The sequence below is a fragment of the Chionomys nivalis genome, chromosome 14 (genome assembly GCF_950005125.1).
Source record: "Chionomys nivalis chromosome 14, mChiNiv1.1, whole genome shotgun sequence".
Classification (NCBI taxonomy): domain Eukaryota; kingdom Metazoa; phylum Chordata; class Mammalia; order Rodentia; family Cricetidae; genus Chionomys; species Chionomys nivalis.
In genome coordinates, this window is record NC_080099.1 from 56,055,308 (window position 1) to 56,079,191 (window position 23,884).

Below are 23,884 nucleotides of genomic sequence, written 5' to 3' on the forward strand. Positions count from 1 at the left end.
ATCAAAAACACAAGTGACAGCTCATGCTGGTGAGGATGGGGAGGAGCAAAGGCAACACCCATCCATTGCTGGTGGGAGTCCAAACTTGTAGAGCTGCTTTGTAAATCAACATGGTGGTTCCTCAGGTAACTGGGAATTGATCTACCTCAAGAACAGCTATATCACTCTTGTACATATACCTAAAGGACACTCCTCCCTACCACAAGGACATTTGCTCAACTATGTTAATAACAGCTTTATTAATAATGGTCAGATACGGGAAACAATCTAGATGTCCCTCAACTGAAGAAAAGATAAAAATGTGGTGTATTTATACAATGGAATATTACTCAGCTATTAAAAACAATGACATCATGGAATTTTCAGGCAAATGGATGAAAAAAATTATCCTGATTGAGGTGATCCAGACCCAGGGAGACAAACATGGTATATACCCACTTATAACTGCACATTAGATGTTAAGTAAAGGATTATCATGCTACAATTCACAGGCCCAGAAAGGTTAAGTAAAGGGATACATAGATCTCTCTGGGAAGGGGAAATAGAATAGATTATGTGAGTGGACTAGGGGATGGGTAGGGATAGGAACAGGAGGGATTAGGTGCAGGGTGGTGGTTGTGGATGGAGAGTGTACTGGGAGAGACCACTGGAACTGGGGGACATTAGGGGAATGATACGGAAACCCAGTACAGTGGAAACTCCCTGGAATCTTCAAGTGACCCTAGCAAAGAGTCTTAGTAATGAGAGATAAAGAACCTGAACAGGCCATTTTCTATAACCAGGCAAGACCACCTGTCGAGGGACTGTGGCACCAATCCAGCCTCAAACTTCAATTTACAATCTGTTCTACCTCCAAGATGTGCTGGTGTAAAGATGGTGCAAAACTTGAGTGGCCAACCAATGACTGGTTCCAATTGAGGCCCATGTCACAAGAGGGAGCCCATGCCTGACAGTTCCTGGACATCAGAAACCAGAGGATGGAGAGTCCAGAGAACTAGGACAGAACCAAACATGACTTGGAAAAGCAAATTCAATGAAATGATTGCTAATGATAATCTGCTATACTCATAGATTGGTATCTAGCCCAATTGCCATCAGAGGAGCATCATCCAGAAACTGATGGGAACAGATGCAGAAACCCACAGCCAAATACCAAGCAGAGCCAGAGGTGGGAGGGGGTTGCAGTAACCAGAGGAGCCGAGGCCAACATGAGAACACAACCCACAAAATCAACTAAGCATGTCTTATAAGGTAACACAGAGAATGAAGTGGCAATCACAGACCCTGTATGGGTCTGAGTTCGGTCCTCTGCATATACATTATGGTTGTGTATGGATGTTCTTGTGGGACTCTAACAGTGTGAGTGGAGGCTGATGTCTCTGACGTTTTCCCTGATTTTGGGACCCTTTTCCTCTTACTGAGTTGCTTTATCCAGCCTTGATATGAGGGTTTATGACTAGTCTTACTGTAATTTGTTATGCCATGTCTAGTTGACACCCATGGGAGGCCTGCTTTTCTTTTGAAGGAAAAAAGAAGAGGCATAGATCTGGGGGAGAGAGGAGGTTGAGGGGGAGGATCAAGAAGAGTAGAGGGAAGGGAAATCATAGTCATGATGTAATGTATGAGAGAAGATTAAAAGAAAAAAGTCTGGGCCGGGCGGTGGTGGCGCACGCCTTTAATCCCAGCACTCGGGAGGCAGAGGCAGGCGGATCTCTGTGAGTTCGAGACCAGCCTGGTCTACAAGAGCTAGTTCCAGGACAGGCTCCAAAACCACAGAGAAACCCTGTCTCGAAAAAAAAAAAAAAGAAAAAAGTCTGTAAAGCCAATGAACCGTAATAATGATTGGCCTTGTAAGACATTTCCAGTGGTGTAATACTTGTATCTTTATTTTTGGGATAATAAATAGCTGTCTACTTGGATATAAGGCCCAGTTCAATAGGAAGGATCTGATACTGCAAAACTAGCCAACTACCCATGGCTAGAAAGATAATAGAACCTAGAGGAGAAATTACTACTACCACTTTCCTAAACAATATAATTTATAGCTGTACTCTAAATACACAGCCTTATACTTCCAGGTGATTGTAGTTCTCATCCCTTATCTTTTCACAACAGATGGAGATTATTATAGAGATCTACAAATGATCAAAGTACGAAAAATAGAGACCATGGGAATGCCCAGCCCCAACTAATATATTCACAATATCACCTCATAAAAGAGGTGGCAGAAAGATCGTAAGGGCCAGAGGAAGATGATGCCTTCTGTTTGATAGCACCTTCTAGATAACACAGGGAAGCTGTACTGTAGCCATGAAATCTCAACAATACGCTTGTCTAAACAATTTCATAATGATGCACTAGTTGATAAGTCCATGTGGATGTGGAAAACTTCACAAGACTGAAGCCCCAAATGAAGAGCTACAGGCAATCATTAACCGCTGAGTTTTCAGTTTTCTCCAGTGATCTTAACTGGCTGTCTTATCCCAAGTGGTCAGCCCTAAACACATGTATATATGAGCAACACTAAATAGACTCAGTTAGCTGGAGCATGCTCTCTCTCTCTCTCTCTCTCTCTCTCTCTCTCTCTCTCTCTCATGATTAAGTCACGAATTTGAGAGGAAGTTGGGGCATACAGGAAAAGTTGGAGGGATAGAAATAATATAAATTTATTACTCATGAATGAAATTCTAAAAATATATTTAAATAGAAATTAATTCAGCAAAAAGGAAACTTTATGTTTCCCTGCTGCACACTGACTTTCTAAGGCCAGAGGTCACAGCCTACTCTGAATTCTGAGCCCTGCCTCCCAGATGGATGGACAGAGGAGAGGAATGCTGAGTATTTACTGGGCGAACAGATGTACTTCAGACGCCACGCGTGGGACTAGGATGACAGCACTCAGTCTATTGTCACTCTTACTGTGACATGGATATTCACAGTCATCCGGACACTCATAAGCTACATTTTAAGCTGTCCAAGAATATACTTATGAAGCTTCAAAAATATTTTTTTTGGAATTTTCATATTTATTTATTTATTTTTATTATTTAATTAAAAATTTCCACTTCCTCCTCCCATTTCCCTCTCGCTCCCCCCATCCCCCTTCCCCCTCCCTCTCCAGTCCAAAGAGCAGTCAGGGTTCCCTGCCCTGTGGGAAGTCCAAGGTCCTCCCTGCTCCATCCAGGACTAGGAAGGTGAGCATCCAAACAGACTAGGCTCCCACAGTCATTACATGCAACAGGATCAAAACCCAGTGCCATTGTCCTTGGCTTCTCAGTCAGCCCTCCTTGTCAGCCACGTTCAGGGAGTCTGGTTTGATCACAAAAATCTTACACAAAGCTGGGCTGTGGTGGGCACGCCTTTAATCCTAGCACTCAGGGAGGCAGAGGCAAGCAGACGTTTCTGAGTTCGAGGCCAGCCTGGTCTACAAAGAGAGTTCCAGGACAGAGATACACAAAGAAACCTTGTCTCGAAAAACCAAAAGAAAAGGAATCTTACACAAGAAGAGAAGACACACTGACAGTGCACAAAACACCACCACCCTTACAGACTGACCATGAATACAGCACAAAATTCTAGAACCAAAGCAAACCCAATCTATAGTGCCAGAGGCTAGTAAATGTCAAGAAAGAAAGTCTTAATGGTATCAGGTGTGGGCTGTGACTGGCATCTCCTTAAAGAAGGCAAAGATATACTGGGTGAAATAACACAGCCGGTCTCACTGATGATCAAGGTGAGGACAAGCTTGTGTTTCTACTATCTCTAAAGCAGCGAGTAGTTCCTAGGTGTGGCATGAGGATGTGAGACCACTATAAAAGTACTAAAGTGTCATTCTTCTTTTTTACTTTTATTCTCTCCCAAGTGTACCACGAAACTCTTCAAGGCACATGACCTGAGAGAACAATAAACTGAACACAGAGCAGATGGAAAAAGTCAGACATTAGGGGAAATTTGTAAAAAAACAAATAGAAAGCACAACTTTCATAGATATGTATCACTTATGTTAACTTAAAAATGATTATTTTGTTTTAATTTCTATTACAGAAAATATTAATAGATATTACATTAAATAGTTATGACCTATTATCTTAATCTTCTATTGCTGTGTTAACACTATAACCAAGGAAGCTCATAATTGTTTAATTTATGCTTACAAACACTATTCTTTTATTCTCGATTCAAAATTTTGTGAAAGCTTTGAAAGTAAATAAAAAGAAGCTGAGGTAAGAGATTAGTTGAGACCAGGCATTTGAACAGTAAGATATTTTTTGAACTTTTGCTGTTTAGTAGGTCTTATTCATAGAAGCACCATTGGATGAAGGCTGCGAATGTAATAGAAATCTGGTTACAAAAAAAGTAGCATTTTAGAGGGATTCAAAGAAACATGTAAAAGGCCCCATAATCTGAACAGTCAGCTTCCAGCTACAAAGTCAAAGTCACGGTTACTTGCTATTTGTATGGGTCATGCGCTGGCACTCATGATTCAGAGTCATTCAACAGTATGAAAAGCCCCAGATCTAAAAAAGGACATGGTGAAAGCTTTTAATTGCCCTAGTGTGAAGAACCTAAGGGAAACCAATCATGCTTTTAAAAAATGTTTATTAATGTAACTTTTTATTGATTCTTTGTGAATTTCACATCATGCACCCCAATTCCACTCATTTTCCAGTCCCTCTGTATTCGCCCTTCACCCTTGTATGGTCCTGTGCAAAGGGTAAGCTTCAAAGCCTCTGGCTTCTGATACACCACCAATACTGGACCCTCACGGAAGTGCCTCTCTGATATCCTGCAGTTTCCCTGAGTCATGGAGATCCTGTGGCTATGATTTTATAGAACCAGTTCCTTCACAGGCTCTAGCAGGTCATAGACGGGGCAGATGTTGGGGATTGCCCACTCAAAGCCCTGGATGTGTGTCTTGGTGGTAGCTGGGGTGTTCTAATTGGGTCTCAGGAACCAGCCTCCTTAGGTAAGAGGTAGAGCCAGGTCTCCCATGCCCATGGTGAAGGGTGGGGCCAGTTTTCCCAACTGTATAGGGGACTGGGGCTCTATTAGGGGCAGAGTCAGCTTTCCCATGCTGGAGTCATGTCTCTACTGACAGGCGGGGCCAGTTCAGCACAGCCCTCATACTTCAACACATGGTTCACATGGGCCCCTGTGGAACATGGACAATAGACATAACACAGACCCCAGCTGCAGCAGGACTACGAACCCAGACATGACCAGCAACAGCAACTTGGGCTCAGACGTCACAATGGCCCCAGGTAGCAGCGCAGGTCTCTCAAATTAGCATGGGTTGGGCAGCATCGTGGTCTCTGGACTTCAGCATGGCTCCAGGTGGCAGCTCAGACCCTTGTCGGTTGCATGGCATTCAATAATAACAAGAGTCAAGGATCTTAACACGGTCCATGGCTACAGTAGGGTCAAAAACCTAAATATGGCCCCTGGCCACAACTTGGGCCAGATGTCAACATGGCCCCTGGATTGCAGCATGACCCTTGGGCACCAAGATGACCTTAGGTGTTAACCCAGACTCTGGGCATCTGTACTGCCTTGGGTGGTAACTAGAGGCATGTACACTGATACAGACCCTGCCTATGGACCCAGATATGGTCCTTGACAGCAGTTCAGGCCCAGATGACATCATGGCCACAGGTGGCAACACAAGACCACTCAGATTGGCATGGCCCCAGCAGCTGGCCCTGTCCCTTGGATCCAAACATGGCTACAAGTAGTGGCCAAGAAGCTGTGCATCCTTGTGGCCTTTGGTGGCAACAGGTGGCCATGGACATCAATACAGACCCCGGCTGCAGTAGGACCACAGACCTAGACATGGTCCTCAGCAGCACGCTGTCAATCATACTTCTTTAATGTTAGTAGTGACATGTAATTTACAGATAGAGTCATTAATATATTTCTATCACTTATTGTTTGTGATACTGGCTATATTGTACAGTTACCAAATGAACTTTGGTATTCTGGTACTTGAAATTGGGCTCTTGGATTGTGATCTTCCATAAAAAGCCTTCTGTGTGCATGCAGCAAGTGTGATTCATCAAAGTCCTCACTGTTAGGTACAATGCTTCATTGATTACTGCAGAGAAGTGACTAATAGGGGCAGAGCTGCTAAATATAGATACAAATAATCACTTAGTCATGGGAAACTATGACAGTGTATTTTGTGTACTCTTTCATACATCAGGGATATAAGTTCCTCTTACATTGTCCAAAGGTGCTGCAAACAAAATCTGAGGATCCTAGCCAGGTGGTGGTGGTGCATGCCTTTAATCCCGCACTTGGGTGGCAGAGGTAGGTGGATCTCTGTGAGCTTGAGGCCAGCCTGGTCTACAGAGTGAGTTCCAGGACAGGCTTCAGAGCTACACAGAGAAACCCTGTCTCTAAAAACTCTAAGAACAAAACAAACAAACAAACAAACAAACAAACAAGAAAACAAAACAAAACAGAGGATCTTAACTATGGCCCCTGAGGGTGGCTTTGCACATTTCCATCAGCCATATTTCCATGCTAGAAAGCATGTTAGAGTGACTTCAGAGCTACTTTAAATTTCCAATGAAATATGTTAAAGTTATTAGCTAAAAAATACTGACCAAGAATTACAATGAAATGTTACTTGATGTCAGTCACATTACAGTAGGACACCTGTCACACTGATTCACACAAGCACAACCAGTGTAGAGAGGACCCTGGCTAGCGCTTTCCCTACGAGACAGGATCAGAATCAGCCAGGGTTGGTGAGAGACAATTGTCTATATTCTGTCAATTATGTTTTAAATAAATGCTGATTGGCCAGTAGCCAGGCAGGAAGTATAGGCAGGACAACCAGACAGGAAGTAAAGGTGGGTCTAGGAGAACAGGAGAATTCTAGGAAGGAGGAAGCCCATTCCTCCCTAGTCCTGTCCAGACACCGAAGAAGGAAGATGTGATTGCCCCACTGAAAAAGGTACCGAGCCATGTGGCTAACATAGATAAGAATAATGGGTTAATATAAGTTATAAGAGTTAATAAGAAGCCTGAGCTAATGGGCTAATAGTTTATCATTAATATAGAACTCTGTGTGATTTCTTTGGGACCTAATGTTTGCGGGAACCGGGGGGACACAGAAACCTCAGTCAACCCAGGGTGCTTTTTCAACACACATTCCTGGGTCTTGTCCCTCAACACTATGATTTAGTAGGTGACTAAATGTCCTTGCAATCCCCTATAATTTGTTTTAAAACATAGATTTTAGTTTTCATAGCTCATAATTAAAGGGATTAGATTACACAGACTAATTTGAAGATTTGATGTGATGATGAAACACTATTGAAATTATTCGGGTAACTCAAACACTAAACTCTAAAAATATTACAAGTTAATTGTGGCGGCGCAAATGAATGCAGACAGATTATATAGATATATACAGCTTTAATAAGGAAATAAACTTACAGGACCACAGGTTCCCGCGGAGCACTGGAAAAGCGGAGCAAAAGAAAAGGGCTGCTGGGCTCACGCCCGGCAGATTTATCCGTAAACATTAGCCCGAGGCGAACACGCCCCCAATGGGTGGGGCTATGTCCCTACAGTTAATCTTGATTTTATAATGTATCATTTGGTATGTTTCTACTCCGTGTCATAGTATTAAAGTATTCAAATCATATGCATATATTATTTACTTTAAAAATGACTTATTAGAGTTATTAATAGAATCTTAATTCTCTAATTTGCCTTTTTTTCATCTTTACACATTTCATTTTCTTAAAAAAGGAAGATCATTTCAACGATATTTTGAGAAGGACTTCCTATTCTATATAGCCCAGGTCTTAAACTCACAGTCTTCCTACCTCAGTGCATGGGTTGTGGGGGAAATTTATTACCATGCCCTCCTAAGATTAAAGCTTTCACCTTAGAATAACTGCCAACATCTCATCATTTCCAAAGAAAATATAGGTAATTCCCATACCTCTTCAACCAGATTTCCCTAATGTAAACATCATATAAATCTACTGCACCAAGAAAGCAAACAATTAAGAAAACAGATTGGTACATAAATACTGACTATACTCTATAGACAGCTGGATTGCATCAGTCATTGCATGTCTTCTTTTGTGGTCATCTAGTAGATACCATGTTTAGGTATTATATCTCTTTAGTTTCCTCTAGCCTGCTATAGATGCTCAACCTTCCTTCTTCATTCATGATTTATATGACCAGTTTGCAGAAGTGCTTGCCAGACAACTAATGCCTCTCAATTTGTATACTTCTCTTGTTTTCTCACAGTTAGTGTTCTGAGCATTAAAAAATAAATTGAGAAGCAGACATGGTAGTGAATGTCTATAACCCAGCACTTGGGGGCTGAGGCAAACGGATCCCAAGTTTAAGTCCAGCCTAAGAGGTTTAAGGCCACCCTAGACTACACATCAAGATCCTGATACAACACAAAGCCCAAACCAAGAATATAGATGTGAAGTTCTTCATCATGCTAAAGCAGTTACATGATACCAACATGACTGAATTGCTGGTGAGAATAAGCAGAGCAGTTTGATTAGGTTAGTGTCTGCAAGATTTCCTGCTTTCCACATACCTTTCTGCTGTGAGAGTTGTTAACTGCTGCCTATGCTCAAGAGGAGTGAAAATTCACTTTGCTTTCCCCTGGGGATAAGAACTTAAGGACCTAATTAAGAATTTCCAGTGAAAATACATATTTTCTCTTATATTTATATATATTTTGAGTTTTAACTCGATGTCATACTAATAATTTTGCTCTTTAAGGTGATCAAACTTCCTTGCTCTCTGGTGTTACCTGTATCTTCATTATATTTTGTCATCCTGAGCATTAACTTTATTGAAAAAAGAAGTGTCTTTTATTAGAGATTTTAGGAACCAAAATTTGGATCCTAGAGAAATTTATTGCTACGGTATCACTGCTCCTAAGCAGCTTTTATAAATCTAGGCACACACACACACACACACACACACACACACACACACACGTGCACATGCATACAGACTCACAGTTAAGTTTTGGTAAACAGCTAATGTGATATCATATACACATACTATTGACTGAATTGTTTCCCCTTATATGTATAATGTCACCCCCAATCCATACAAGGACACATCGTGAAAGTAAACATGCATGCCAGTTAGAAAGTTCTATCTTCTAAACTTGAGAAAATAATATATAATATTTATGTCAAGGCTTCTAATTTGTCCTCTTAGGACTGGAGGGGGTGGAGGGAGGGAGTGGGGGGGAGTGGGAGGGAAGTGGGAGGAGGGGAGGAAGTGGGAATTTTGATTGGTATTATTTATAAAGTAATAAAAAATAAAAAAGAATTTTGAATAATACTAAAAACGTAACATGTTTTAAAGATGTTTTAGTTGCTTAAAGTGAGTTCAGGTCAGTACAATAGTCATCACAACCTAAGTTACATTATTATACACACCCCAAAGAAACAGGACATCCACGTGCAGCCATTCCACATTTTCCTTTCCCAAGTGGATCATCACTGACTTACAACTTTTATCTATGCAGCTGATTCCTCAGGACATTTTGTTCAACAATAACCATGCTTTACGTGTGTGCATCCGTAACTTGCTCCTCTCTACTGCCAATTATTCCATGGTAGAAAAGGACATTTTATTTACCATTTACTGGCCGTACATTTGCAGTGCCTCCACCATTCAGTGACTATAAGAAAACAGAGCTATGAGCATGCACAAGAAGTTTCCTATGTATATGTTATTTAGTGGGATAGATGGACAATTCAAGTATTCAATGATTAACTGATGATTATACAGCTATCAAAAAGGTACAGAAATTTTGAAAATTGTAATGTAAGACTAGGAAAAAGTACTGCAGAGAAAACAACCTTTAAAATAGCTCAAAACAATTTGAGAGATGAGAACAGGTCTCCAGAGCACTGCCTCCAGCATCTTGTAGCCATCATTCTATTAATAAGTTCTACAAGATCAGCTTTTATGTCACACATATGAATGGGGTCAACCAAGAAGACAGACAGACACCAAAGGAACAGAAGGTTGTACCCACAAATAGCTCCACACATCTATAGATAATTGATTTTTGACAAAAATAAAATAGCATATTGGAGAAAAGACAATCTTATCAATAAATGGTTCTGGGCAAATGGCATCCCAATCACTTACAAGACCTACAAAAATCTACATATAGGACTCATAACAGTGAAAAAGCTGTAGAAACATAGCCCTTAGGACAATGCTCTGTGTACTATTTTTTTTTTGACACATTGTAAGAGTACATGAAATTAAAAAAAAAAAAAAAAGGATGGCCAGGTGGTGGTGGCACACATCTTTAATCCCAGCATTCGGGAAGCAGAGGCAGATCTCTGTGAGTCAGAGGCCAGCCTGGTCTACAAGAGCTAGTTCCAGGAGAGGCTCCAAAGCTACAGAGAAACCCTGTCTCAAAAAACAAAGAAAAAAAGAGATAACTAAAACCTGTATAGCAAAGGAAACAAACATTACGGTGAAGAGTGAAAAACTATTTGTAAACTATGTATCTGAAAAGTATTAATATGCAGAATTATAAAAAACTAAAAAAAAAAAACAGCAAAAAATAAAAAACACAAGTAGCCTGGTATTTAAAATGGGAATTAACCAAGAGACATTTTCAAAATATATTACAAATGGCCAATAGGTAGATGGCAACTAAAAAAAAAAAAATAAGGAAGGAAAAAAGGAGAGAGAGAAGAAAGAAAGATAGGCAGCTGGGCTCAACGATCTCTGTCAACTTGTAACTTCTGACATAAACACCCCCCCTCCCTTTGTCCTTAGGATTCTCACATGTAGGTATTTCCTAAGGTTTCTCTCTCTCCTCTCTCTTTTTCTCTCTCTCTCCCTCCCCCCTCAACCCTTTTTTCAGAGATAAACATCCGTACTTTTAGGTCTAACGCTAACACACATGATTTCCAATTGAAATCCCTAACTTTGGTGTTTTTGAAGATATTTTGATCCATTTCCTAGTCATCTATTGGAGAGCTTAGCCTGAGAATCCTCCCTGCTGAACAGTCCAACTTCCAAGGTTGGGAAAAACTCCTTGTAAGTGTTCAGGGACACAGGGAGATTAGGGGGCACCACAGCATCTCTAAAGCTGCAGCTAATTAATAAATAGCAAACCCCAGCACCCGACTACACCGGTGATCTTCAAAATCAAATCAGTCAGCTCTTCACAAATCTCTTTTTCTGATGTCTTGCCCTCCATATCACTCAGGTTCCAAACTTGGAACCTGACACTTAAAACCTCTTAAATCTAACCTAATCTACCATTTGACTCTTCAGTGGACTTTCCCTTAATCTTCTAGTTGCAGTGAAACATTCCTGCCACTGTCCTCATACACAAGTGTCAACTTCTTACTTTCCCCAGAGTCTCCCACCTCCTTCCCACTGCAGAAGAGGATGTCCCTACTTCTGGACTGTCAAACTACTACCTTACCTTTCAGGACTCTGCTCAAATTGTATGTATAGATACCTTTTATTTCCTATGCTTCTTAAAGACTTAGATATTTGCCTTCTCTTTTTTTGAAAAAAAAATTATTACAAAACTTAATTACAACTAATAATTTAAAAAGTTCTTGTACTTTAAGAAACTATCTTATTAAAAAATTTATTATGAAAATCCTACAAATAAATAAAACTATTATTCACATACCCAAAACAACTCAATGCACTTATGTGCAGTAGGAACAGAAGCTGTGAAGCTTCACATTAAGTCCTACACTTTCAGCTCCGACTATATTTTATCTACCACCCCCTCCCCCAATGACAGAAATAGATCTAGAGAAAACACTTAGCCTTTCTTGTCATTCATGTCTGCACCACACTCAGTTCTTACTCTCCCTAGAACTCCTTAAGGTAATAGCTCCCCTATACTTTTGGCACACTCAGCAAAACTGACGTCTATTTATTTAGCTGCTGGGGATCCGACCCAGAATCTCAGCACACTGGACAAATGGTCTACTGTTGAGCTACATTCCCAGCCCCTACTTATTTTTAAAAAGTAAGTATTTAATAAACTGTTTGGTTGAATAAATGGGTAAGGGTAATAAAGTGTGGTTAATAAAGTGTCTAGCATTATATGAAAGCACAAAAATGGTGAGAAGTTTAGAAGTCTGCTTAATTAAAAAAGTAGCTACTTTATAAAAGTCATCTTTGTTCAGTAAATAAACAAACATCCAAGGAATTAAATAATAAAAAGGGTCTGTAAATAGTCAAAGATTCTGGTGAATTCAGTCAGTTCCATCTTTCTGTGATAATTACTTTCCAAGGGCTTGGCTCAGCTGTGCCCTATGATTTGATCATTTGTCATTAAGGCTTTGCATATTATTTATTTTCACTCTATAGCATTTATGCAGGAAGGCTGCAATGGAAGCTCCCTTGTCTGTGATTCTTCCCACAGATAATAGAAAATAAATTGCAATTAGATTTTGGTAATTGTATATAATTAACTCAAAATGAGCTGTTAATTATAAAAAAATATGTTTTTTAACTTTCTCATTATCTCATTTATTTTACTTCCAAATTCTTAATGCCTCACTTGAGTCAGTTTGATATTTTAAATACACAGAGTACTTTTAATACTCAGATAATTTAAATTTCCAAATAAACAAAATTTAGCTCATAATTAAATTTTATCTAGGGAGTTCTCCTATTAACATCAAAGAGCCTGTGAGGTAGAAAGAAGGTCATTCTTCTAATGGTTTGTGATTAGTCTTCTAAAACAGCAGGCATTCTAGCTGCAACAATGCAGGCTGCTCAAGGCAGTAGAGGACTCTTGACTGATCCACCTCTACCATTTCCGTTACCAACTGAGTCAGCGAGAATTTACTGTCCTTTCCTTTTTAAATTTCATTTTATATTTAAACAATTTAAGAGCTACTGGGTGAGAATTCTTGGCTTCCCAACAACTCTCACACTGTCAAAGCAATGACTAATGCTGCTTCCAATTCTTAGATAACAATATTTCCAAAGTCCATGTTTTCATCGTCACAGGCATACTAGGAAACAGTTTTCTGGAAGCAGTGTGTAATCTTATCATTCTCACAGTTTAAGGTTTAGAGCATACAAAGCATAATGCCTGGAAACCTTGTCAAAGCAGGCCCATCTCTTTACGGGAGCACCAATCTTCACAGTATTCTTCAAACACACCTGACCACCAGCCAGGAAGCTTTCTGAAATCCAAAACAGGAATCGGAACAGCTCCAAACTTCCAGGAGCGAATCAGCATGGCCGTACCAGTTATCTATGGCTATGATTGCAGTATCTGACAGAAACACCTTAAAGGACAAAGGTTTATTCTGCTCAGTCTCAGTTCAGTTCATGGATGCTGAAATGTGCGCAGGAGCTCATTCACATCACGGCAGACGCTACAGGAAGCAGAGGGTGGGTGTATCTTTCAGAGAGCCCCTACTTCTGATATGTGGCCCCATCTCTAAAGCCTACCGAAATAGTGCTGGGAGAACCAGGGTTCAAAGCACAAGTCTTTGGGTGGGGGTTCATTTCAGATTCAAACTGTAACAATCTGTCAAGTATAATTTACCATAATAAACTACTCAAAATATCTCGTAAAAATAACTTCCGGCCCACCAACTTTATTTTGGAGTAGTCTATCTTTTAAAAACATACCAGAATACTGAATTTGGAGACTGCTTTTGGTAAGATGGCATTTTTACTATATTAATTCTACTGATCCATGAGAGATCTTTCCATCTTCTGATATATTCCTCAATTTCTTTCTTCGATGTCTTAAAGTTTCACATCACTCAAGTCTCCCAGTTGCTTAGTTAGAGCTAACCCAAAGATATTTTCTATATATTTGAAGTTATTGTGAAAGGTGTTGTTTCCCTGATTCCTTTCTCGGTCTATTTGTCATTTGTATATAGGAAGGCTGTTGATTTTTGTGTGTTAATTTGTATATACCGACTTTGCTGAATGTGTTTATCAGATGTTGTAGTTTCCTGGTGGAATTTTAGGGTCATTTATGTATACTATTTTATCATCTGCAAAAAAAAAATATTTTGACTTCTTCCTTTCCTTTCTGTGTAACCAATATCTGATTTGATTTAAGGCCCACTCCATGAGATGGATGATACCAGACACCGCTAGGGTAGTCGAGAACCTGAGACTGGGAGGTTAGAGACCTGTGGGAAATATAGATAGTACTGTTCTGTTAAAGCAATGTAGCAACCAAATGATTCCTAATGACACTCTGCTATACCCATAGATGTGTGTCTTGCTCAGCCATCATCAGAGAAACTTCCTCCTCCAGCAGATGGGAACAAATAGGAGACCACAGACAGACAATTTGCAGTGAGTGAGACCTTGGACTACTCAACCCTGTAAGGAATATTTCCATCAACTCCCTCCCTTCAGGACTCAGGGAACTCATGAAAGAGGAGGCAGAAAGAGTTAAAAAGTCAGAAGGAATGAACATCAAGGTATCAAGGCCTTCTAGACACAAGAGAGCTGGCACACACATGAACTCACAGAGGGTGTGCACTGAACCAGGTCCCTAGAGCTGATAGGAAATATGGACACTCTATACATCCTTAACTCAGATGCTATCCCCAATTGATAGCCACTTGCATATGAAAAATTACTTTTCTCCAAGGGAGTGTCACTGGGAAAATAAACCACTCTTAAGGGTAGGCCTATGCCCAACAGTAGATGACCAACACAAAAGCAGCTTTAAAGGTTCTTTGTCTCATTTTATTAACTGAGGGTGTTTTTTCCTCTGTTTTGTTTTGTTTGTTTTTGCTTTCTACCTTACAGGTTCTTTTTTGGCTTCTTACGGCTTCCAGTTTGGGTTTTTATAGGATTCCTGAGTATGTAAACGCGTGTCTCTGCATTTATATTTATTTCTTGTGCTTTTACTTTAGCTGCATTTCTTGTTGGTTGTTTTGTCATATTCTGATTTTTAAATTTATCTTTATTTATTTTTTATTTACAAGAGACAGAAAAGGTATGGATCTGAATGGGAGGGGAGTTGGGAAGGAACTGGGATGAGTAGAGGTAGGGTAAACGATAATCAGAATATATTGTATGAAAACAAATCTATTTGTTTGAAAATTTGTATGAAAAACAAATTACCTGAACACAAGAACATATGTTCCATCATGCTTACTTTATCATTGTGTGCAATACTAAAGAACATGGAATAACTTGAATGCTTGGTGATAGAAACTTACTAGTTAAGCTACCTATATATACTATGGAATGTTATACACTTATAATAAATAATGAATCAGCATTTGCAGTAGTTTTCTATTTATTATTTAAGAACTTACCACAAATTAGTTGCATTAAATAAAATGAACTTATTACTTTATAGTTTTGTGACTCAGAAGTCTGATGGGCTCTCACTTGGATAGTCAGGTGTCAATCAGCAGGCAGTTCCCTTGTTCACTGAAGGTGCTACTTCCTTGCTGGTTAACAGATATCTGTTCTTATTCTTTTACCTGAATTTCTTAGCCTGTGTTCGCCTTCCTCCATCTTTAAAGCCAGGAAAGGATGGTGGAGTTACTTTCATATTTATAATCTCCATTTTCCTTCCCCCCACCCCCATGTCTGGACCAGCACATAAAGATTTTCCACGCTTAAGGGCTCCAGCATTTAGACTGGGCCCATTAAAAGAATCCAAAGTAAATGCCCTATGTCAGTGTTTAATCATACCTGCAAAGTCTCTTTGCCATGTGAAGCAACAGATTCAGGCATTCCACTGATCTTGAGCATGAACCTCTTTGGAGGAGAAGTATTTCTTTATGTTTGTTTATGTATTTATTTAATTAGAAAGAGTGTGCAGGCCACAGTGAGTACACAGAAGCTCAGCAATTGGTGCTATCCTTCCACCATGTAGATTCCCTGGGATAAAATTCAGTTAATTAATCTTGGCAGTGCACAGAGCCGTCTCACCAGCCCCCTATGGGGGAAGATTATTCGATTACTACAACTATCTATCTAAAAACTTGATAATCATTAAGTAGTATGTGGAGTGGGAAGGCTGATGTGTTCAGATTAACCTGAAGTATATACATGTGCTGTGTCTATAAGCATAATGAGAGGTTTAGGAACTTATATCAAGGTACCAACAATTAATTGAGTCAACCAAAATAGGATAGGGAATAAGATACAGAACAAAAGAAGACGGATATTTTTTAGATATGCCTCATTTTATTTTTTACAAGTGACTATCTTACTATTTGTAAGATAAAAGGGTATTCATTTTTAAATTTCAATGAAGGTTAAACTATTTGTAGATTATGATTTGAATGTTTTCTAGATTATGAAATGAATGTATTATTAAAAACATACTGATTTATCAGATGTAAAAATTACATATTACACCTATATGATGAGATTATAGGTGTATTTAATTTTCTTGCTTTGACTTGCTAGCATTTTTAATGTTTTTATGTCATATGTAAGTAAAGATATATTTATATGTACACACATATAAAATGGTATTAATAGAAAAAATATTTTATACTAAAAAGTAGCAAAAAGGCTGGACATGGTGGCTCACACCTTTAACCTCATTACTTAGGAGGCGTAACCAGGGATACTTCTGTGTGTCCAGGTCAGCCACAGTCAGTGAGTTTCAGATCAGCCAAGTCTACACAGTGAGACCCTGTGCCTCCCTCCAAAAAAAGGAATAAAATTTTTACATAGCAACTAAAAATGATAATGTCCCCACAATGAAAACTATCAGGGAATGAAAATTCTACAATGAAGAAATACAAAGTGCTAACAGATGAAAATTCTACAAAGAAGAAATACAAAGTACTAACAGATATATGTTCGTCTTATTTGAATATTGGAAAGCTATTAATTACATAGGATTCTGTTTATTAAATTTCCAAGTGTTGTTTAAATATTAAAATCAACATTAGAAAGCTAATTAACTCGATTGAAAACATAACTCTGTCCCTTTCTAAAGCTTCTCTGAAAGAACAGTAAAAGACTGAGAAGGATAGAAGCCCATCAAGCTGTAGAAATGTGACAATAGGCAAAAAATGTCACAAAGTTCAGCAGTCTGAAAAGCATATATGAGTTGAATTCAATTAGCAAATTAGAAAAACAAAATCAAAAACTGCTATGTGTGGGGAAAGAAAAGAGCTGAACCTTGCCAGAGAAGTCCTCAAAGCCTTAGGGCAGGCTGGAAAGCGGCAAAATCACAAGCAACCAACCCTACCTCCCCAGAAAATCAGCTGGCTCAATGAACCTCAATGCCAAGCTGCCCTTAGCTCTCTGTCTCCATCTAGTGGTGGAGACGGGACTGTGCCTTCAGAAAGGCGGGAAAGTGACTGCTGGTGGGGAGATGGCTCAGTGGGTAAAACGATTGCTGGGTTTGATCTTTAGCACCCAAAGTAAAAAACAAAAAGCATAAACAAACAAAGAAGCAAATAAAATACCCACATAGGTGTCAAACGCTTGTAATTCCAGCACTTGGGAAGCGGAGATAGGTGAGGCTCACTGACCACCCTATTTGTCAAGTTCCAGGCCAGAGAGATGCTTTCTCAAAAATCAAGGGGAATGGGAGATGGATCGGGAAGGTATTAGGGGGAGAAGTGGAGGGTGAATATGATTAAAATGCATTGCATGACATTCTCAAAGTGTTAATAAAAAAATTACATTAACAAGGTAGATGACACCTGAGGCATGATAAGCCCAAGGTGGTCCTCTGGCCTTCGCATGTACTCACATGAACACATGCACATGTATACATAAGAATGACCCTAGACTTGGGAGTCTGAAGCACAGTTAGGGTTAGAAAGACAAATAGTTTAAAGGGCCTCTTCTTCCTTCACAGAGCTCCTCGCATTGCCAGCTGGTATAATCCAGATCTTAAGTGTTCTGGGGGATTTTCTGGTTGCTGGTGGTACATTTAGATGAGCCATGAACACAATACTGTGGATACACTCTTTTTCTTTTCTTCTTAAATTTATTTATTTATTAAACCCCCCATCTTTTCTCATTTTACATACCAATCATGTTTCCCACTCCCTCCACCTCCCCGCCCCATCCCATGCTCACTCAGAGTGGGTAAGGCTGTTAGGAATATTTTTTAATATTAGCTTCCTGACGACACAAAAATTCCCAATCAAGCCAAATCAAAACAAGCCAAATTAAGAAATATCCAGGTTTAATGGGAGATCTGCGCTTTCGGGTGACCCCGAGGGGAAAACTGAGAAGCCACAGGAACGCGACCCCCGGGAGGAAGAAAGGGAGACCACGTGTTCTCTTAAGTACCCTGGGGATCACTTAAGTACCCTGGGGATCACTTAAGTACTCAGGGAGGGGTCAGGACCTGGCCTGCTGGGATTTGAAGTCCAGACCAGGCCTGGGGGCTGGGATAGATGCAAGGGACTGGGACCCAACCTAACAAAGGCTTCCCAGGGGGAGTCAAAAAGTCTAGCACATTGCTTTGAGGCAGGACCAAGACCCTCCCCATTATATCTATGCTGAGCAAGGTATCCCTCCAAAGTGAATGGGTTCCAAAAAGCCAGTACAAGCAGTAAGGATAAATTCTGGTCTCATTGCCAGTGGCCCTACAGTCTGCAAATGTCATACAACTGGGGACATACTCTTGAATGGGATAGGATTGCTGGCTCCTTTTCTGTTTCCTTGCTACCATGAGGTAAACAACGTTGTTCTTCCAAGTGTTCTCTACCGATACTCTGCCTCACCACAGACTCACAAACAATAGGCTAACTCATCACAGACTGAAATCTCTCAAATAAAAACATCTTTTCATCTTTTGAGTTTTTTAAAATGCATTTGTTATAGCAATGAAAACCTGACTAAGAGCAGCCTAGCTCATAAAATGGTCCCATCCAATTTTCCCAGCAAGTCATACAATTTATCCTTAGGAGAACTGACTACCTAAGAGAAAAAAGACTTATGGGCAGAAACAGGTAGAAGTCCTCATGGCTCTAACCTAACCATAGGGAACCCAGGAGTTGACAAACTTTGCTGACACACACCAAAACTTTTCATAGCTCTTTACCTCTTTTGCTTAGAAATAGCAGTGGCTTACTAGACTTCTGTGGACAAAACAAACTTGAACTTGTTAGAAACAGAATAAAGTACCAGGAACAGAAGCAGCTTCAAAACCTACTACAAAACATCTTCAGAGTTATGAGAAATATGACACACATAAAACAAGAATGGGCGAGTATTTTTTAAAGGCACATTTGAAGAACAGTGGTTCTTTGACATTAAAAATTACAGCAATAATAAAATTGAACAGAAACACTGAAAGATAAAATTCAGCAAGATTCTTATGGGCTAGAGGGAAAGATAAAGATGAATAGTAAAAATAGGAGAGGAGAAAAAAGAAGCAAGGAAAGATGCTCTAAGAGATTCATCATCTGAATTTCAATTCAAGTTCCAGGAAGAGACCACACAAGAATAGACTCAATAGACTGCAAAAAGTACATTTCTTTGGACTGAAGCAAGTTTCCCAACTGTAGGAGCACACTGCTCACTTGGTACAAAAATAGGTGTTTAAAAGGCTAACTCATATACAGTAGCACTAATGTTAAAATAATTCACAGAAAGACAAGGTCAAGATACTTTTCATAGAGAATGAATAACAAAAAGATCAGTATTCAAACTGCATCGATTTTAAAATGGCAGTAAATGTAGCACAGGTTGATAAAGAAATATTGAGGCACACAGTAGCTACACAATAAATATCTGCTGAATAAACTAACACAGTTTTACACAGTATTAAATGATTTCAGAAAAGGGCCAGGAAATAAAATTCTGTATAAGCATAATCTTTATTACTCAATATAGAATACAATAATTAGGAATAAAATGGCTTAAAGATTGTTTCTGAGAAGTAGGATTGTGAATGATTTTTATTCTTTTAAAACTTTAAAAAATTTCACAATGAGAATGTATTTATGCAGTTTTATGTGATCAAAAATAGTAATAAAAATCAAGCATGTAGCTCATAAACATGACCCGTACGTCTCAGTAGAGGTAGGAGGATCAAAAGTTCAAGGCCAATCTTGGTCAGATAATGAGTTCAAGACCAGCCTGAGCCGGTTGAGACTGTGCCTCAAAAATACCATAATTATCAACTGTTAAAAAAAAAAAAGAAAAAGAAAACAAGCTAATGATCAAGATAAAAGTAAAAACAATTTTCGGATTATCAAACACATTCTAAATATGTATATCCTTAGTATTTTCAACATCCCCCACCCTCAGGTTTACCTTGGTCCAGAGTCACTACCATTCACATCGAGATCAAGTTCTTGGGGTTTAGTAAACTCTTTATCAGCAACCAGTTCTCGAGACTTAAATAGAGCTTGAGTCCTTAACCTGTAAAAATAAATTTAAGAATGTCTAACCCCAAAGCACCTGACAGACTCAACACACACACACACACACACACACACACCCTAAATACACATTAAGTAGGCCCATTAGTTCACAAGACTTAGATTTTCCATATAGAAGCATGTGGGAAGACTGAGCTGGTGAGAACATGATTTTAAAATTCAAGACTGTAAATGAGTATTTTGCCCGTTGTGTTAGTTACTTTGCTCTTAGTTACTTTTCCAGTTGCTGTGATAAAACGTTAGACCAAAAAATCTAAGGGAGAAAAGGTTTACTTGGTTCCCAGTTTGATGATGCAGTCCATCACAATGGGGAGGACCTGAAAGTAAGAGGCTGAGGCAGCTGGTCACACTGCATTTGTGGTTAGGATGCAGAAGGAGATAAATGCTAGACTTCAGCTAGACTTCCCCTTTTCATGTAATCTAGGACCTGAGCTCAAACAACCATACACCCACAATTAGAGTGAGGTCTTCTTACCTTAACCAACCTAACCAGGATAGGCCTTTACAGGCAAGCCTGGAGGCTTGTTTTATGTGATTCTCGATCCTGTTAACTTAACAATCAACAGAACTATCACAATTTTCATTACTGTTACAAAATACACAAGTAAATAAGTTAATGGGGGAAAGATTTATTGGACTCATGGTTTGTATTTCTATTTCTATTTCTGTGGGTCTGCGGTGAGGCAGAACAGCATAGCAGACAAAAGCTGCTCACCTCTTGTCAACCTGGAAGCAGAGAGGGATGGGAAATACCCATCAAAGGCACATATTGGACAGGCCTGTCTTGTAGATTTTACCAAGTCATAATAATGCCAGAAATTGTGAATTATCAATAGCTTTAACAGAAAAGATCAACTCTTTGATGGGTTAATGGATTATTCCATTGGCTCAATTACTTGATTAGACCAGAGCCCTTATGAGCTAATCATATCCCTTAAGTTCCATCTCTGAACACTGGACTTTATGACTGAGCCTACACCATGTGGGCCTTTTGAGGAAACACTTTAAATAGAAGCCATTTAAGTCATCATGGTCTAAATAAAGACTTTTGTAATTCTCAAGTATTATTGACTCTGTAAAACATAAACTTAGGAGGTACCCAACTTCTCATGGTGACACTTCAAAGAGCTGGGAGATCAGTGACAATATATTTTCTTTAGGACACAGACAAAAATAGTACTAGGTGTCCTGGTTAATTTCATTTGTCAACTTGGCATAAGCTAGAGTCATTTGTGAAAAGGGAACCTATACTGAGAATGGCCCCAACCAGATTGGCCTGTGGGCACTTTCTTCATTAATGATTGATATGAAAAGGTTCAGTTCCCTTCAGTGCTGGTGGTCCTTGGTGCTGTGAGAAGGCTGAGCAAACCACAGGGAGAAAATGAGTTCCTCCATAGCTTCTGCTTTGGTTCCTTCCTTAATTCTTACCCTGACTTCCCTCAGTCATAGACTATTACCTGGAAATTAACTCTTTCCTCTCCAACTCGCATTTTTTCACAGTGTTTTACCACAATAGAAAACCTAAGACAGAATGCAAGGCATCTACTGAGATTAAGACCATACTCACATGTACTGAGAAGGGAAGGCTGTTGAAAATATCCGTACAAACCCTTTCTAGAATTTAGGGATCAATCACTGATAACAAACATGTGATGTTTAACATGCATCCCTTCAGCTTTTTGGAAAATGAGTTCTGATTACATGTACAAGTATATTCTTTAACTATGAAAAAAAATCGAGGAGGAGGTAGTGCACACCTTTAGAACCAGCATGTGGCAGGCATAGGCAAGTGGATCTCTAAGTGTTTGAGGCTAGCCTGGTCTACAAGACAAATTCCATGATAGCCAGAACTGTTACACAGAAAAATCCTATATTGAAAAAACCAAAGCAACCAACCAAACAAACAGAACAAAAAAACAAACAAAAGCTATTAAATAAAACTATGAAATGTTTTGTAAAAGAACCATGAACATGGTATTTTCACCATCACAAGACATTCTTTCAGTTGTACTATACATAGTGATAAACAAGGAATTTACAGTATTATTATTTTGTAGTGACACGCAAATGAACACAAGTGTCAAATGCTAAAATCAGGTAATTATGAGAAAAGAGTAAGAAAAACTGTAATAACAGCAGTCAGTAGCAATCACTTATGGAATATTTCTTACATATATTATTGTGTTCATCCTCATAAATACCCCAGAAGCAATAACTTTATTATATGTATTTACAGAGGAAAGAGGGGCAGGTCTAGGCACAAAATTTACCCAAGGTGGAACACTTTTAAGTGGTAAAGGTGGTACAGTTCTCATAGCTAGGTATACAGTATAAATGAGAAAGACAAAGACAATATTTATGAATAGCTTTGAGTTTATTCACTACAAATGCATTCTTACTCCCAAAGGAGTTTATGGTGGTTCTTGGCACTGCCATCAATTGTATTCTGGATAAATCTTTAACTAGTTTAGAAAGGACTCACAAAGGAAGACTTTCTGAAAGCACTGACTATGTATGTAATCTCAAGGTGGCAGAACCAATTATAAATCAGAATTAAGTAAGTGTTAACTGAAGGGACAAAACCAACTCTATTTTGTACTAGGCCCGAAGGTGGCTGTCAGCAGAACGTGAAGTTCTCTAGTCGGGAGTCCAGCTGCTGAAGGTGCTGTCAGCAGAGCGGGAAGTTCCCTAGACTGGAGCCCAGCTGCTCAAGATTGATATCAGCAGAGTGGAAACCCCCTGGACTGGAGCCAATCAGGGAGTCACCCGTACCCCTTATGCCCAAAACAATAGATTTGTGGGGTTTTTTTTCCCTTTATAAACCCTGCCTAAGAAGAGTGGCATGTGGGATACCTCCTCTGGCTCCCACTGCATTGGTGTGCAAGAAGAGGTCCAAATCACGATTTCCATAATTAAACCTTGCTTTTGCATTTTGATGAGTCTGTCTCTAGTGGTCTTTTTGGGGTCCCAGCGACTTGGGTACTACATTAATGTTTTCCCAAATTCACTTAAATGGGAAAGTCTCATCTCTGAGACTTTAAAGTAGTTCTCTGAACTACTTTAACTACTTTAATTATATGCCACTCATTTAGTATTCAATTATGGATTGTATTTCTATACATTTCCTAAATATCCTAAGCACCATAAATAATGCCATGTACATAGCCTGTATTAATTTATTACTAATTGAAGTGAGTTACCTGACCACTTAAATTACAAATTCAGTAAAGATATATAATTGTTCATATTATATATAAATTAGTATATGAGACTGCATAACACACTGAAAGAGGCCAGGTTTTAATCATCTAGGTATACCTTCCACATAGTTTTGGGCAGAAATAACAAATACTTTGCTAAAACAATGAAAACTGAGCTGAGTTATAGACTACAGTAGATAAAATATATTATGATTCTCCTTTGTATATATCCTAAAACCTAAAGAGCTAGGGACAAAGAAACTAGACCTAAAATTAAGTAAGGCATAGATAATTGGAAAAGGAAAG

General features: G+C 39.1%; 1 protein-coding gene across 4 annotated transcripts in view; it reads right to left on the minus strand.

Moving 5' to 3' along the window:
* Kiaa1328 (KIAA1328 ortholog) overlaps positions 1-23,884 on the minus strand; it is a 265,884-nt gene that overhangs the window by 75,323 nt on the left and 166,677 nt on the right. For 3 of the 4 annotated variants that reach the window (XM_057788713.1, XM_057788711.1, XM_057788710.1), the window contains one exon: positions 20,251-20,358. The exons of the other annotated variant lie outside the window; for it this stretch is intronic. In XM_057788713.1, coding sequence (XP_057644696.1) covers positions 20,251-20,358 — 108 coding nt within the window. The remainder of the gene's footprint in view (positions 1-20,250; positions 20,359-23,884) is intronic. 4 annotated transcript variants of the gene reach the window in all.